Source organism: Sus scrofa, chromosome 14 (assembly GCF_054392235.1).
Source record: "Sus scrofa isolate SSC_HxYL_T2T_F1_AM1 chromosome 14, Sscrofa_HxYL_maternal_Yorkshire_Landrace_v2.0, whole genome shotgun sequence".
In the NCBI taxonomy this organism is placed as follows: Eukaryota; Metazoa; Chordata; class Mammalia; order Artiodactyla; family Suidae; genus Sus; species Sus scrofa.
Window position 1 is genome coordinate 68,988,509 of NC_139396.1, and position 13,409 is coordinate 69,001,917.

General features: G+C 51.6%; 1 protein-coding gene across 20 annotated transcripts in view; it reads left to right on the forward strand.

Annotated features, from left to right (window-relative positions):
* Positions 1-13,409, forward strand: part of OSBP2 (oxysterol binding protein 2) — a 189,292-nt gene that overhangs the window by 165,996 nt on the left and 9,887 nt on the right. For 13 of the 20 annotated variants that reach the window (XM_084993823.1, XM_084993824.1, XM_084993820.1 and 10 more), the window contains 9 exons: positions 1,238-1,430; positions 1,956-2,073; positions 4,682-4,730; positions 4,984-5,130; positions 5,970-6,215; positions 8,367-8,487; positions 8,742-8,845; positions 8,919-9,014; positions 9,103-9,287. In XM_084993823.1, coding sequence (XP_084849949.1) covers positions 1,238-1,430; positions 1,956-2,073; positions 4,682-4,730; positions 4,984-5,130; positions 5,970-6,215; positions 8,367-8,487; positions 8,742-8,845; positions 8,919-9,014; positions 9,103-9,287 — 1,259 coding nt within the window. The remainder of the gene's footprint in view (positions 1-1,237; positions 1,431-1,955; positions 2,074-4,681; positions 4,731-4,983; positions 5,131-5,969; positions 6,216-8,366; positions 8,488-8,741; positions 8,846-8,918; positions 9,015-9,102; positions 9,288-13,409) is intronic. The other 7 variants (XM_084993829.1, XM_084993821.1, XM_084993822.1 and 4 more) reach the window with 1 other exon arrangement.

The window sequence follows — 13,409 nt, forward strand, 5'->3', positions numbered from 1 at the left end:
CAGTAAGACATTCACTCATCCAGCAAATGCCCTGGAGCAATGGCTGAGTCTGGGGGATTCCATGGGCAGAAGAGAACCAGGCACAGTCACTGGAGAAACTAACTTGCAGACATGAGCTTGGGGAGGCCAGGGTTGGGGGCCAGACTGAGGTGGGTGGGTGCTTTCCCTGGGGGGATGTGGGAGAGGCCTGAGGAGCAGTGGGAAGTGGCAGGTGGATAGGTACATGCTGGGCACTGACTGTGATGGGGGTTGTGTCCATCAATACTCCTTCACCCCAAGCTCCTGTCTCCTCCCTGGCTGCTCCTGACAGCCCTTCAAGGAGTGCTATGTGGTCCCTGTCATAGACGACGGGCCACGTGCCTCTCTCTCTCCAGGAATAAAGTCTCTAACCCTCAGGGTCAGACCGAGTATGATGTATGAGGAGCCCAGCAGTTGCTGGGAAGGGGCATTGGGGAGTAGCAGCCCCAGGCCACTGATGCAGGTTGGGTCAGGAGATGTGTCCTTTCCGACACCATTAAAGGGGTCCAGAAAGGGCAAGTTCAGAGGTGCCCAGCTTGGACCTCGCTGCCATCCAGGGACAGCTGAGGCCCAAACCCTCCTCTCCACTGTGATGACAGGGGCAGAATGACCATCCCCTGCTTCATAAGAGTGTGCTAGGACCACTTATGGACCCAGGAAGCTGAAAAGAATCTGGATGTCATAGTGGGCCACGAGTTTGAAGGGAGATCCTTAAGAGCAGAGTTCATGTGGTACAGCCTTTGAGGTAACTTGGTGGAACGTTCCAGTGCCAGTTCCTCTGCCAGACAAGACCCTTTATCTCTTAACCAGACAGTAGAGAAAGTGGCTTCCCTTCCTTCTGTGCCAAAGCCAGGGTCTGGGCTGAGCTGCCAGGGGCTCATTGGTTTCAGTGGGGACAAGGTGTCGTGACAAACCCCAGGTTGGCACAAGCGAGGATGCAGCAGCTGAGAGCACAGGCCCAGCCCTGAGGAACACCCAGCAACCCAGCTGAGCTGCTGCCAGCGAGGCAACATGACCAGCAACACCGGGGTTTGGTGCTCTTGAATGGCATCCTGACTGTGGGGCATTGACCAGGGCAAATGCCAGGCTTGAGAAATCCGGGTCCCCGTGACCCCACAGAAGCCAAAGGGGCAGCCAAGGTGTTTGTGGCTCACCTGGTAAAAGGAGCAGGAGGAGAGACACCCTGCCCCTCTGCTCATAGGCCATGTCCCCTTCCCAGGCCTGCAGGGACTTCTTGGCACTAGCAGAGACACACAGCCGGAAATGGCAGCGTGCTCTGCAGTATGAGCAGGAGCAGCGCGTCCATCTGGAGGAGACCATCGAGCAGCTGGCCAAGCAGCACAACAGCCTCGAGCGTGCCTTCCGCAGCGCCCCAGGCCGGGCCTCCAACCCCACCAAGAGCTTCAGCGAGGGTGAGTGGGCCAGGATGGCCTCTGTGCACCGTGCACCCCACCCTCAGAGTCCCCTCTGCCAGCTGGCTCAGCTCAGGCAGCTGCCATACGCATACCCCTCACGCCCACATCCAGCTTGCCCTGGTCAACTCTGGCTGCCCATGTGCCCTCGTATCCCCTTCGCCCCCATGATGGGCACAGAGAACCCAACCGTGCCCTCTGGGGCAGGGCTGCCTGGGAACCAGCTGGCCACACACCCAACCTCCGGCTTGGGGTCATGGGTACCCTGGAAAGGGGGTCCATCAGAAAGAGAAGCCAGGCCACAGAGAAACTGACTAGCATGTTTAGCGATCAGAGGAAGCTTCTGGAAGGATGGAGGCTCTGAGTAGGAGGGTGAGAGGAAAGCATGTTCCAGGAAAGGAGCATGAGCACCACAGCTAGGTGACTGGTGTGGGGAGGGGAAGAGGAGCCAGGGGTGCTCAACCCCCACGGGCAGCTGTGATTTTTGAAGTTGCAAACTGAGGCGGCAGCTCCATGTGTCTCTAGGAAGCCTCTTAACCACCAAAGGTGAGGACAGTGAGGAAGATGAAGATACCGAGTACTTCGACGCCATGGAAGACTCCACGTCCTACATCACCGTGATCACCGAGGCCAAGGAGGACAGGTGGGCTCACAGGCCAGGCCACTGCCTGGAAGGAACCACTCCTGGGCCAGCCTTGCTCCCCTGTTCCGCTCCATCTGTTATTCTTTGCACTTGGGATTTTTTTTCTTAAGTCTTGTTCCAGATGGTATTTTTGCTTCGACTGGTTCTGTTCTCTCTTAATTCAAAAATGTCCACATAGAGTTTATATCAGGATTTCATTTTAAGTGGAGCTGGAGCACAAGATCCTGGTTGCATCCAGTTCCTGCCCCAGAACCACACAGGGTCCCCACTCTGCCCCCGTGTCAGCCTTCCAGAGCGAACAGAGACACAGAAAGCCCCTTCCATTTTCTATTTCCAAGCCTTTGTTTCATTTTTTCATAAATGCTTGCTCTTTCAGGATCCTTCCAAATATACATTATCATAACCAAGGCAGTTACTAGCACCAAAAGCCACGTTGCCACATGCCCTGCGACCCTTAGGAGGTGCCTGTAGGTGACTGAGCTGGCAGGACACATGTGGAGGGAAAAGAGCGAGACAGTGGGTGGCGGGGCTGCGGTCAGAGGGAGGCACTTGGGGCTTGAGCATAAATTTAATAGAACTGTTGTTTCTCTACTCACCAGGACTATTTATTCTCGTCAGATTGCTTTAGGTCCCAACACTAGAAGGGCTGGCAGGTATGGCAGCACTGGGGGACACAGAAGTACCCCATGCCCCACAGGTGTCAGGCTCCCTGCCATGCCTGGGAAGGAGCCGCCTGAGTCCTGGGGACAGTGACAGAACTGATGCAGCCCAGGCTGCCCACCACCACCACTCTCACCACGAGATGTGACAGAGCCATGTGCTCTGGTGCTCGCCCTCAGGAACCACAGGCTTTCCAGTGGCCTTGCTCTCCAACTCTGTTCCACTGCTGCCCACCCCACCCTGTCTTCCTTCCCTGACCCCTGAAGCCCAGCCTGGCAGGGAGGAGGCCAGTGAAAACCTGTGGCCGCTCCTTTTTTGCCTCCTTTTTTTGACCAGTGTGTTTTCCTGGTTTCTTCCCAGGAAAGGGCTGATTTGGATTCCTTTTGCCCCTCAGGGAGTTTTACATCCTCTTAGCAGAGTGTTTCCCACTCAGAATCCTTTCCCATTTCCCATTATTTTTCAAGTTGAAGTATAGTTGACTTAAAATGTCATGTTTAGTTTTAGGTATATAGCAAAGTGAGTTATACATATATATATTCTTTTTCGTATTCTTTTCCATTATGTTTTATGATAGGATATTGAATATAGTTCCCTGTGCTTCTTATTATTTTTTATATAGTAGTTTGTATCTGCTAATCCCAAACTCCTACTTTCTCCCTCCTGCCTTCCCCTCTGTAACCAAAGTTTGTTTTCTATGTTTATGAGGCTGTTTTGCAAATAGGTTCATTTGTGTCATATTTTAGATTCCACATATAAGTGATAGCATATTTGTCTTTCTCTGACCTACTTCACTTAGTATGGTAATCTCCAGTTGCATCCATGTTGCTGCCAATAGTATTATTTTCATTATTTTATTATTTTTATGGCAGAGTAGTAGTCCATCATATATATATTGAATCTTTATTCATTCATCTGTTGATGGACATTTAGGTTGCTTCCACATCTTGGTTATTGTGAATAGTGCTGCTATGAACACTGCATTTCCCAGTAATATTTTTGAACTGCTTATATTGCTCTCAGATTAGCACAGCTTGGCCATTCTGAACATTCAATTTTATTGCCTGGTAGTGCCACCCTTTGGGCTCTGAGGCCAGGCAGGTCCTGCTCAGGCTCCTTCTGGCTCCTTGCCCAACTCCTCCATACCCCGAGAGCCCCTAGGACCTAGGCTTTGCCTCCTTGTCCCCAACCCTGGCTGCCTTCCATGCCCTGGCAACAGCCCAGGCCCCTCTGCTCCCACCTGACCAGCAAACAGGTGACCCCATGCTCAACACTCTTCAGCTCCCTGGTTCCTGGCACAGCCTCCCACCTCATGCTGCAGCTACACTGGGATAGTGGGCAGGTCCTCTGCTAGGGTGTTCCTTGGCCTGCAGTGCCTTTGCCCTCTCCTCCCCAGAGAGTCAGGTGGGTTCTTCCTATCAGAGGCTGGGCTGCCAGGTGCCTGCCCCTGACCGGGCTGGTCCAGTCACCCCCCCACCCCGGGGGCTCCCTCAGCCATAGTGCTCCCTGCTGCTCTGGTCACCATCTCAGCACAAGTCCTCCAGGGCATAGAGATGCATCCAGCCCACTTCCTTCCTTTCGTGAACCCCAGTCCAATGTAGGAATCAGGCCAGCACAGTGAGGACACAGTGGGGTCTATCTGTGACAGAGGGGACCCATGGGGCTCCATGGGCTCTCCCAGAGGTCAACCAGTCCTCAGAAGGGGGTCGTGTGCAGGGACCCTGAAGAGGACTTTGCTGGGCGGCTGCTGCCACAGGGCACAAGTGGGTGGGAGCCCCTCCAAATCAGTGCCCCAGGTCCCTCAGCCCCACCTGAGTCCCAAGCTGGAGATGTCCCCATTGGAGACAAGTCTGCCCCTTGGACCTCAAGGAGGGGGCTGGATAGAAGGTGGCCAGGTCCCCAGGAGTCACCACTTGTAAATAACTTGCCTTCCCTTTTGTGTTTCCCACAGAAAAACTGAGAGTGGGACTACAGGCTCCGTGGAATGGACCTCAGACAATGTGAGTCAGGGGGACCCCCAGGGGGATTAGGAGGGAGGTCAGCACTTGGAGCTTGGAGCTCAGGCCCCCCAGGGTGGGTCCTGCACCCTGGGTACCTTTATCTGAGCTCAGACAGAGCCTGCCCCTCCCGCCAGCAATGTGTGGGTGCAGGTCTTGTCCTCAGACCGTGCTGGATCAGAAGTGAGGGTGCGGCCTCGGGGGCCAAGGAGGCGTTCTGTCCTCTGCTGATGGGCACACTCTGCTTCTCTGGCAGGTGCTAGATGGCGCCTCACTTGTGCCCAAGGGCCCCCCCAAAGTCAAGAGGCGTGTCCGCATCCCGGACAAGCCCAACTACAGCCTTAACCTCTGGAGCATCATGAAGAACTGCATTGGCAGGGAGCTCTCCAAGATCCCCATGCCGGTAGGGCGCTGGGGCAGGGCGGCCCCAGAGGGCTGTTTTCCTGTGCATGGATGGGAAGTTATGGTCCGTGGGGAGTACAGGCAGTCCTGGGTGTCACTTTCTCAGGGTGGAAATCCCCCCAGAGCAGAGGTCACAGACTCAGAGAGGAGCCGCCAGAGGGGCTCTGTGCTGACCAGACCTGGGGACCCACGGAGCACCTCCTGCCCTGGTGGGTGGACGTAGCAGGGTCGGGATGGGTGGGGCTGGGTGGAACCAGGTGGGCCCTCCTCTGTGCCTGGTGCTGCCCCAGTGCCCACCCCAGCAAGGTCACCACCCAGCTTGAAGGGCTGGCTTTCTCATGCTGCTGGGCTAGAGTGGCATCTCCATGGAGGGAAGTAGTGGGGAGCTCCAGGCCAGACCTGGTTTCGCTGTGTGATCCAAGAAACTTGCATAAGAGCTCAGAACATGAGGAAGCCCGCTTCACCCATTCACTCACTCATTCGTTCCTTCACTCACTCCCTGATCCCTGATTCATCACTTAAACCAGAGACCCTGGCCTTTGTGGCATTTACATCCTAGGAGGGGAGCCCAGACAGTAATAGAAATCTGGAAGATGCAGCAGGTTAGAAAGTGATGAGAGTTGAAAACAGGCAGAAAATGTAGAGGGAACAGCAGGAGGGGCCGGGAGGCAGGCAAGCAAATGGGGCTACGGTTTTAGGTGAAGGTGGTCTGAGCAGCGAAGTCCCTGTCTGATAAAAGCAAGGCCGCCCAAGGCTGCCGTGCCAATGGAGCCCAGGTCTGTGCTGGGAGTGGAGGACGGCCTGTGAGACCCCTAACCTGACCCACCCACCTGCCCACAGGTCAACTTTAACGAGCCCCTGTCCATGCTCCAGCGGCTGACAGAGGACCTGGAGTACCACCACCTGCTGGACAAGGCAGTGCACTGCACCAACTCCGTGGAGCAGATGTGCCTGGTAGCGGCCTTCTCCGTGTCCTCCTACTCCACCACCGTGCACCGCATCGCCAAGCCCTTCAACCCCATGCTGGGCGAGACCTTCGAGCTGGACCGTCTGGATGACATGGGCCTGCGCTCCCTCTGCGAGCAGGTAAGGCCTGCACACTCCTGCCAGGCCTGGGGGTCAGAGCCAGAGAAATGAGACAGGACCTCTGGCCCAAGGGGCCATCAAGACGAGGTCCAGCTGGGCCTCTTGCAGCAGGGACAGGTCAGGAGTATGCCATGGAGCAGGCCTCCTGGGGACAGTGAGGGCCATGTAGGAGGGTAGCTGGGTGAGGTCAGTTTCATGGCATGGGGCAGAGGAAGACTCCCCTTGGCCAGGAGGTGGGGAGGGGGTACCTGTAGGGCACCATCAGAGAGTTGAGTGCCCCATGGGGCCACTGTCAGTGACAATGGATGCCAGGAATGTGAGGAGCCCCAGGTCCTATCCTAGGCCAGGGCTCAGCTGGCCTCCATCCTCTCCATCCCTTCTCCAGGCCTTCCTGGCAGAGACATGTGTTCTCCCCACAGGGCAGAGCCAAAACTGGGCCCCCAGGCTGGGAGCCTCAGCAATGGCATCTCAGCCCAAGCCCCTGGCATCCTTGTCTGAAGGGTGATTCTGTTGGTGCTTCACTGGCTGCTGGGAGGACCTAGGAGGCACTGCACGAAGGTGCCCAGGATAGATTCTGGGTCGGGATGCCAATGAGTGCCTCCTGTTTATTGGGTGCTGCTCTGGGCCCGAGGGTTGAGCTCAGAAAGCAGACAGCTTGCAATCTGGTGGCTGGTTTCAAAGGCATGCTCTGCCTGTTGTGGGGAACTGTAGGAGGTGGGACCAGAGGCAGTAGGAGGTCAGGCTCAGACACATGTAGAAGGTAGGGATTTGTTGATGCTTTAGATGTGGGGAGGGAGGCTGGGGAAGGCAGCAGGAATGACCCCAGAGTTCCTGGCCTGAACTACTGAGTGAGCGCATTTCTTCATTGAACAGAGCTGATCAAGTATCTGTGATGCGCCAAGGACTGCTCAGGTGTTGAGGGTACAACCAGCTGGGTACCTATTCTCACCAGGCAGAGGGTGGGGAACAAGTACTGTGTATGTGGATGGCTCTGGTTCTTTCAGGAAGGGGTGGTCAAGAGCAGTTAGGCTGACACAGAGCAAGGGAGAAAGAAGACAAGGTCAGAGAAGAGGAGGCAGGCGGCAGGAGGCCTGTGGCTTTTCTCTGAGGGGGAGGTGTCACAGCAGGGCAGAGGGGACAGTTTTATGGGGAGCCCCTCCATGGATGCTTTGGGGAGAGTGCAGCATGGGGTGTAAGGGTGGAACAGGGAGGATGGAGAGGCTTTTGCAACATCCACTGAGGCCTGGAGGCAGGACTGAGGAAGGGGCAGATTCTGGATGATTCTGGATGCTGTTTTGAAGAAAGTACAGCCAGGGTTTGCTAAGGATTAGATAAGGAACGTGAGAAAGAGGGGCTGGGGTGACTCTAGAGCATGTGGTGTGAACAGCTGGACTGGCTACATCATCTGCCTGAGAAGGAAGGGATGGCACAAAGCACCAGGGCCAGTTTGCTGGGGTCACGTCCCTGAGTTTGCCCCGGGTGTGTGTGTGGGGGAGAGGGGTGAGTAGTATCGCTGACGGGGAGTGTCAGGAGCTCTGGGTAGTCTGGGGAGCTGTTCAAGTGGAGGTGTGCAGTGAGGCTGGAGCCCACAGCTGCAGTTATTGGCAGGGTTGTGAGACGGGAGGCTGGGAGAGGCTGCCCCTTAACCCTGCGACCAAAGGAGCCACAGGAATGAGGAGGAACAGACAAGGGAAAGTTGATGGTGCTTTCCTGGCCAGTGAAGCTATAGTCAGGGTTGGAGAGAATGGGGCAGAGGTGCTAGGCAGGCAGAGCAGGACACTGGCCTGGACACTGGCGCTGCAGCCAGGCTGGTGGGAGGCAGGGCCCAACTCTGCCCCTTGGTTGAAATGGCTTCCTGGTTCTGGGCCTCCTCAGTGTAACCCAGCACAGATGAAACTTCTTCAGGCGGTGGGCAGGTTAACTAGAAAGTGGGCATGAAGCCCCCGGTAAAGCCTAATGCCCTCCCATAGCCACACCCTTGCTTTCCCGCTGGAGTGCTGTCCTTTCCAGGGCAGGTGGTAGGGGTGGGTGCCTGACGTGTGTCCGTGGCTCCCAGGACCACAGAGCTATTCATATTAGGCTTGGGGTGGGGTTGGGGGCAGGCCTTGGCCGAGTCTAGAAGACGCTCATGTCCTGTGGGTCTGGCCTCAGGTGAGCCACCACCCGCCATCGGCTGCGCACTATGTGTTCTCCAAGCATGGCTGGAGCCTCTGGCAGGAGATCACCATCTCCAGCAAGTTCCGGGGGAAATACCTCTCCATCATGCCGCTAGGTGAGCCAGGGCAGAAAGATGGCTTTGGACGTGTGGGAGGGTTCTGCCAACCCATGAGCCAACCTGGGGCCTCCAGGGACAAAGATAGTCCCCCTGAAGGCCTCCTGGATGCCCCCTGGCCTGTGCCCTGTCCCCAGTCTGCACAAATACTGTTTCTGGTTCTCAGGACCCTGGGACTGTGGGCAGGTGGGGCAAGCTGGCTGGGACCCAGCATGGCATGCCCTGACCTCTGACCTTTTTTATCTGGCCTCCAGGTGCCATCCACTTAGAATTCCAGGCCAGTGGAAATCACTATGTGTGGAGGAAAAGCACCTCAACTGTGCATAACATCATCGTGGGCAAGCTCTGGATCGACCAGGTCAGGGGGCACCCCCCGGGGAGGGGCCTTGTGACCTGAGGATCAGCCACTGACCACTCCCATCCCTCACCAGACAGGGGACATTGAGATTGTGAACCACAGGACCAAGGACCGGTGCCAGCTGAAGTTTTTGCCCTACAGCTACTTTTCCAAAGAGATGGCCCGGAAGGTAAGCAAGGCTACCTCTCAGAGCCTCTGGGGAGTTGGGGAACCCAGAGTAGGGCATGTGCCTCCACTGGCCCTGCCAATGTCCACAGGTGACAGGTGTGGTGAGTGACAGCCAGGGCAAAGCCCACTATGTGCTGTCAGGCTCGTGGGATGAACAGATGGAGTGCGCCAAGATCGTGCAAAGCAGCCCCAGTAGCCCCAGCTCAGACGGGAAGCAGAAGACAGTATACCAGACGCTACCAGCCAAGCTGCTGTGGAAGAAGTACCCGTTGCCGTGAGTGGGGCTGCAGGGCAGAGAGCAGGCAGGAATCAGGGAGGGAGCCAAGGAGGGGAGTGAGCAGTAGACAGGCAGGCTCCCCACGCAGTGAGCCAGGAATCAAACAGCAGGCACGGGAGGGTTCAGTCCAGGTGTCATGTAGCTGACATCCCAGTGCAGGAGCCAGACACCCAACTGTAAACAAAGGTGACATAATCAGGGGTAGCAAGTCCTAGGCAGAGACCTTAAACAGGCTGATAGGACAAGTCCCCATAGTCCAAAGAGTGAAAAGCAAATGTGAAAAACAATTGCAGGAAACTATAAAAAGTGGCAAAGCCAATTCCAAAGAGAATGAAACAAATTCTACAAAGGAAAAATAAAGTAACTAAGATTGAGAATCCCATGGGAAAGTTTAATAGACAGAAGCCGTTGCCTGAATATAGGTCAGAGGAAGTAATCTTCAGATAGAGACAAGAGCTGAAAAAGACAAGAAGCTGAAGTGAGAAGCCAGCCTCATGGTGACCCTAGCGAGTCCCTGGAGCCTGCGTGGGTGCAGTTAGGGTGCACAGTGTATGTTGAATCTGAGAGCAGGGTCAGCAGGCTTCCAGTCAGAGTCCAGAAGAAAGAGCCTGTATCTGAGGAAAAAAACAGCAGAGAAATTTCCACACCTAAATCTACATAGTGAAACTGCTGAAACTAAATCAGAGAAAATGCTAAGTGGCCAGATTTTAAAAGGATGTTAATTGGAGTTCCCTTGTGGTGCAGCAGGTTAATCCAGCATTGTCACTGCAGGGGTTCAGGTCACTGCTGTGGCACAGGTTCAATCCCTGGCCCAGGAACTTCCACATGCCGTGGATATGGCCTAAAAACAAAAACAAAAACAAAAACAACAATAAAAAGACATTACTTTCTGAGGAACAGCAGACTGACAGCTGTCTCCTCATCAGCAATAATGGGAGTCCAAAGACAGTCAAATGAAATCTTCTATGTGTGAAAAGACTCACTGCCAGCCTAGAATTGATGATACACCCAGCAAGAACATTTTTACAGAAGGAAACTGAAATAGACATTATCAAACCAATAAAAACTCCTTTTGCCACCAGCAGACCTGCACTAAAGGATATAAGCTCCCAGATGGAAGAACCAGTATGTGTGAAGTGAACAAAAACCATGTGAACAGTGAATAAATAAGAAGAATAATGTCCTGTGGGGTTTTAAATCTAAAAAATCTAAACATTAAGTACAATTGCACAATCATGTGAATCAGAAAAGGGATAACTAGATCTGTGGAAGGAAGCTTTTTTTGGAGGCCCTTGTGCTGCCCAAGAAGAGGGTCAGGATGCACACTAGCTTTTGACTATATAAAGTATGCATACAGTAATTCCTAGAATCACCACTACATTAATATGTTTAATTGGAATCCCAGAAGGAAAGGAAAGAAATAAAAATGGAAAAGAGAGAAATAGTTGAAGAAATGATGGAAATAAATTTCCTGGAATAAAGATAAAGAGATGAAAGATCTTGTGATGAAAGGGCCTATTAGAGGTTCCAGAGACGAGAAATAAAGAAAAACTTCTGCCTGGACCACACCATAGTGAAAAATTACGGGTACTGAGGGAAAAAGTCTAATAGCTTCCAAATAAGAAGAGATTTCAGTAGAGAAACATCAGATTTTGTTGTTGTTGCTGTGTTGCTTTTTAGGGCCGCACCTGCTACATATGGAGGTTCTCAGGCTAGGGGTTGAATCAGAGCTACAGGTGCTGGCCTACACCACAGCCTCAGCATCGTGGGATCTGAGCCATATCTGTGACCTACACCACAGCTCACGGCAATGCCGAATCCTTAACCCACTGAGCGACGACAGGGATCAAACCTGCGTCCTCATGGTTGCTAGTCAGATTCGTTAACCACTGAGCCACAACAGGAACTCCAACATCAGATTTTTTAACAGTCAGCAATGGAGTAACAGTTTCAAAGTAATGAAGAAAATGAAACTAGAAGGTAAAATGTTCTGTCCAGCCAAGCTATCATTCAAATATGAGGCTGTGATAAAAAGAAATGTTCTCAGGGGAACAGCCTCAGAAGGTTTGCCACAAAAAAGCCCACAATGAAAACGGTATTGGACACAGCACTTTAGGGGAGAAAACAAATCCAGAAGATGCTTGAGTAGATACATGAAATGAAAGGCTGTGTGTGTGTTTTAAACAAGTACTAAGACCAAAGAAAAACAGAAACTATTCCCACAATAGTCCAGAATTAAAAGTGTTAAAAAAAAAAAAAAAGGAGTTCCCATCGTTAACGAATCCAACTAGGAACCATGAGGTTGCAGGTTTGATCCCTGGCCTTGCTCAGTGGGTTGAGGATCTGGCATTGCTGTGAGCTGTGGTGCAGGTTGCAGACGAGGCTCGGATCCCGAGTTGCTGTGGCTCTGGTGCAGGCCGGAAGCTGCAGCTCTGATTAGATCCCTAGCCTGGGAACCTCCATATGCCGCAGGAAGCGGCCCTAGAAAAAAGCAAAAAGACAAAAAAATAAAATAAAATAAAAATAAAAGTGTAGATAATGTTAACGTGATGGGGTTTGAGAAGACAGAGAAAGCAAGAGATAAGAATGTAGAGACAGATTTTTTAATTAGTAAGAAAATAGTAAAAAGAAAAAGAAGGAAAAGTAAAAACAGTAAATTAATACAGTAAAAATAGGGTCCAAGGAGTTCCCTGGTGGCCTAGCAGTTAAGGATTCATCATTGTCACTGCTGTGGCTTGGGTTCAAGCCCTGGGCAGGAACTTCCACATGCCATGGGCATGGCCAAAAAAAAAAAAAAAAAAAAAAAAAAAAAAAAAACCAAACTAGGCCCAAGCACAATAATGTTAATAGATGAAACTCTAGTTAAAAGGCAAAATACCGACTGGATTTTTATTGCTTTTTTAGGGCCACACCTACAGCACATGGAAGTTCCCAGGCTAGGGGTTGAATTGGAGCTACGGCTGCCTGCCTACACCACAGCCATAGCAACAAAGGATCTGAGCCATGTGTGCAACCTACACCACAGCTCATGGCAACACTGGAACATTAACCCACTGAGAAAGCCCAGGGATAGAACCCGTGTTCTCATGGATACTAGTCAGATTCATTTTTGCTGCACAACAGGAACTCCTGACTGGATTTTTAAAAATCCAGGTGCATGCACCTTGTAAGAAAGATCCAAAACATAAAGACGGGCAAAGATTGAAAGTAAAAGTATAGACATACCATCTATATAGCTATATAGCATCTATTGCCAACCAAAAAAGCTATAATAGCTATATTAATATCAGGTAAAAATAGATTTTAAGACAAAAACATCATTAAAGATGGAAGATACATGATAAAAGGTTGAATTCTTCAATAAGATATAATAATATTTTCAAACATGATGCATGTAGTAAAATGGTCTCAAAAATACACGAAGCACATACTGATAGTAAAGGGAGAAGTGGATAAATCTGTCACCACATGGGAGACTGAAAGGTTTCAATATACCCATCTCACTTGTTAGAGTCAAATGGGAAAAACAACCCAGCAAGGAGAGCAAACTAACATAGAACATACATTTACTTATGGTTGCAACAATCAGAGAACATGTTTCTTAATCAATATACATGGGATTTATGCAAAAATCAGTTGTGTACTTAAACCTGAAAGAAAGCCTCAATAAATACACAGAGGGTAGAACACAGACCACAATCTATGATAAGACAAGTTAGAAGTTATGAACAAGATGTCAAAAAGTCCTCACATATTTAGGTATATATATATTATATAAGTCATGGGTAAAATAATAAATCAGAATGGAAATTTTAAAATGCCTAGAACTGATTGAGAAGTTCAAAACTGGCTAGGTGTTCCTGTCATGGCTCAGTGGAAACAAATCTGACTAGTATCCATGAGGACACGGGTTCAATACTGGCCTCGCTCAGTGGGTTAATAATTGGGCATTGCCATGAGCTGTGGTGTAGGCTGCAGACACAGCTCAGATCCTGCATTAGTGTGGCTGAGGCATAGGCTGGCAGGTGTAGCTCCGATTTGACCCCTAGCCTGGTAACTTCCATATGCCACAGGTGCAGCCCTACAAAAAAAAAAAAAGACCAAAAACAAAATCCTATC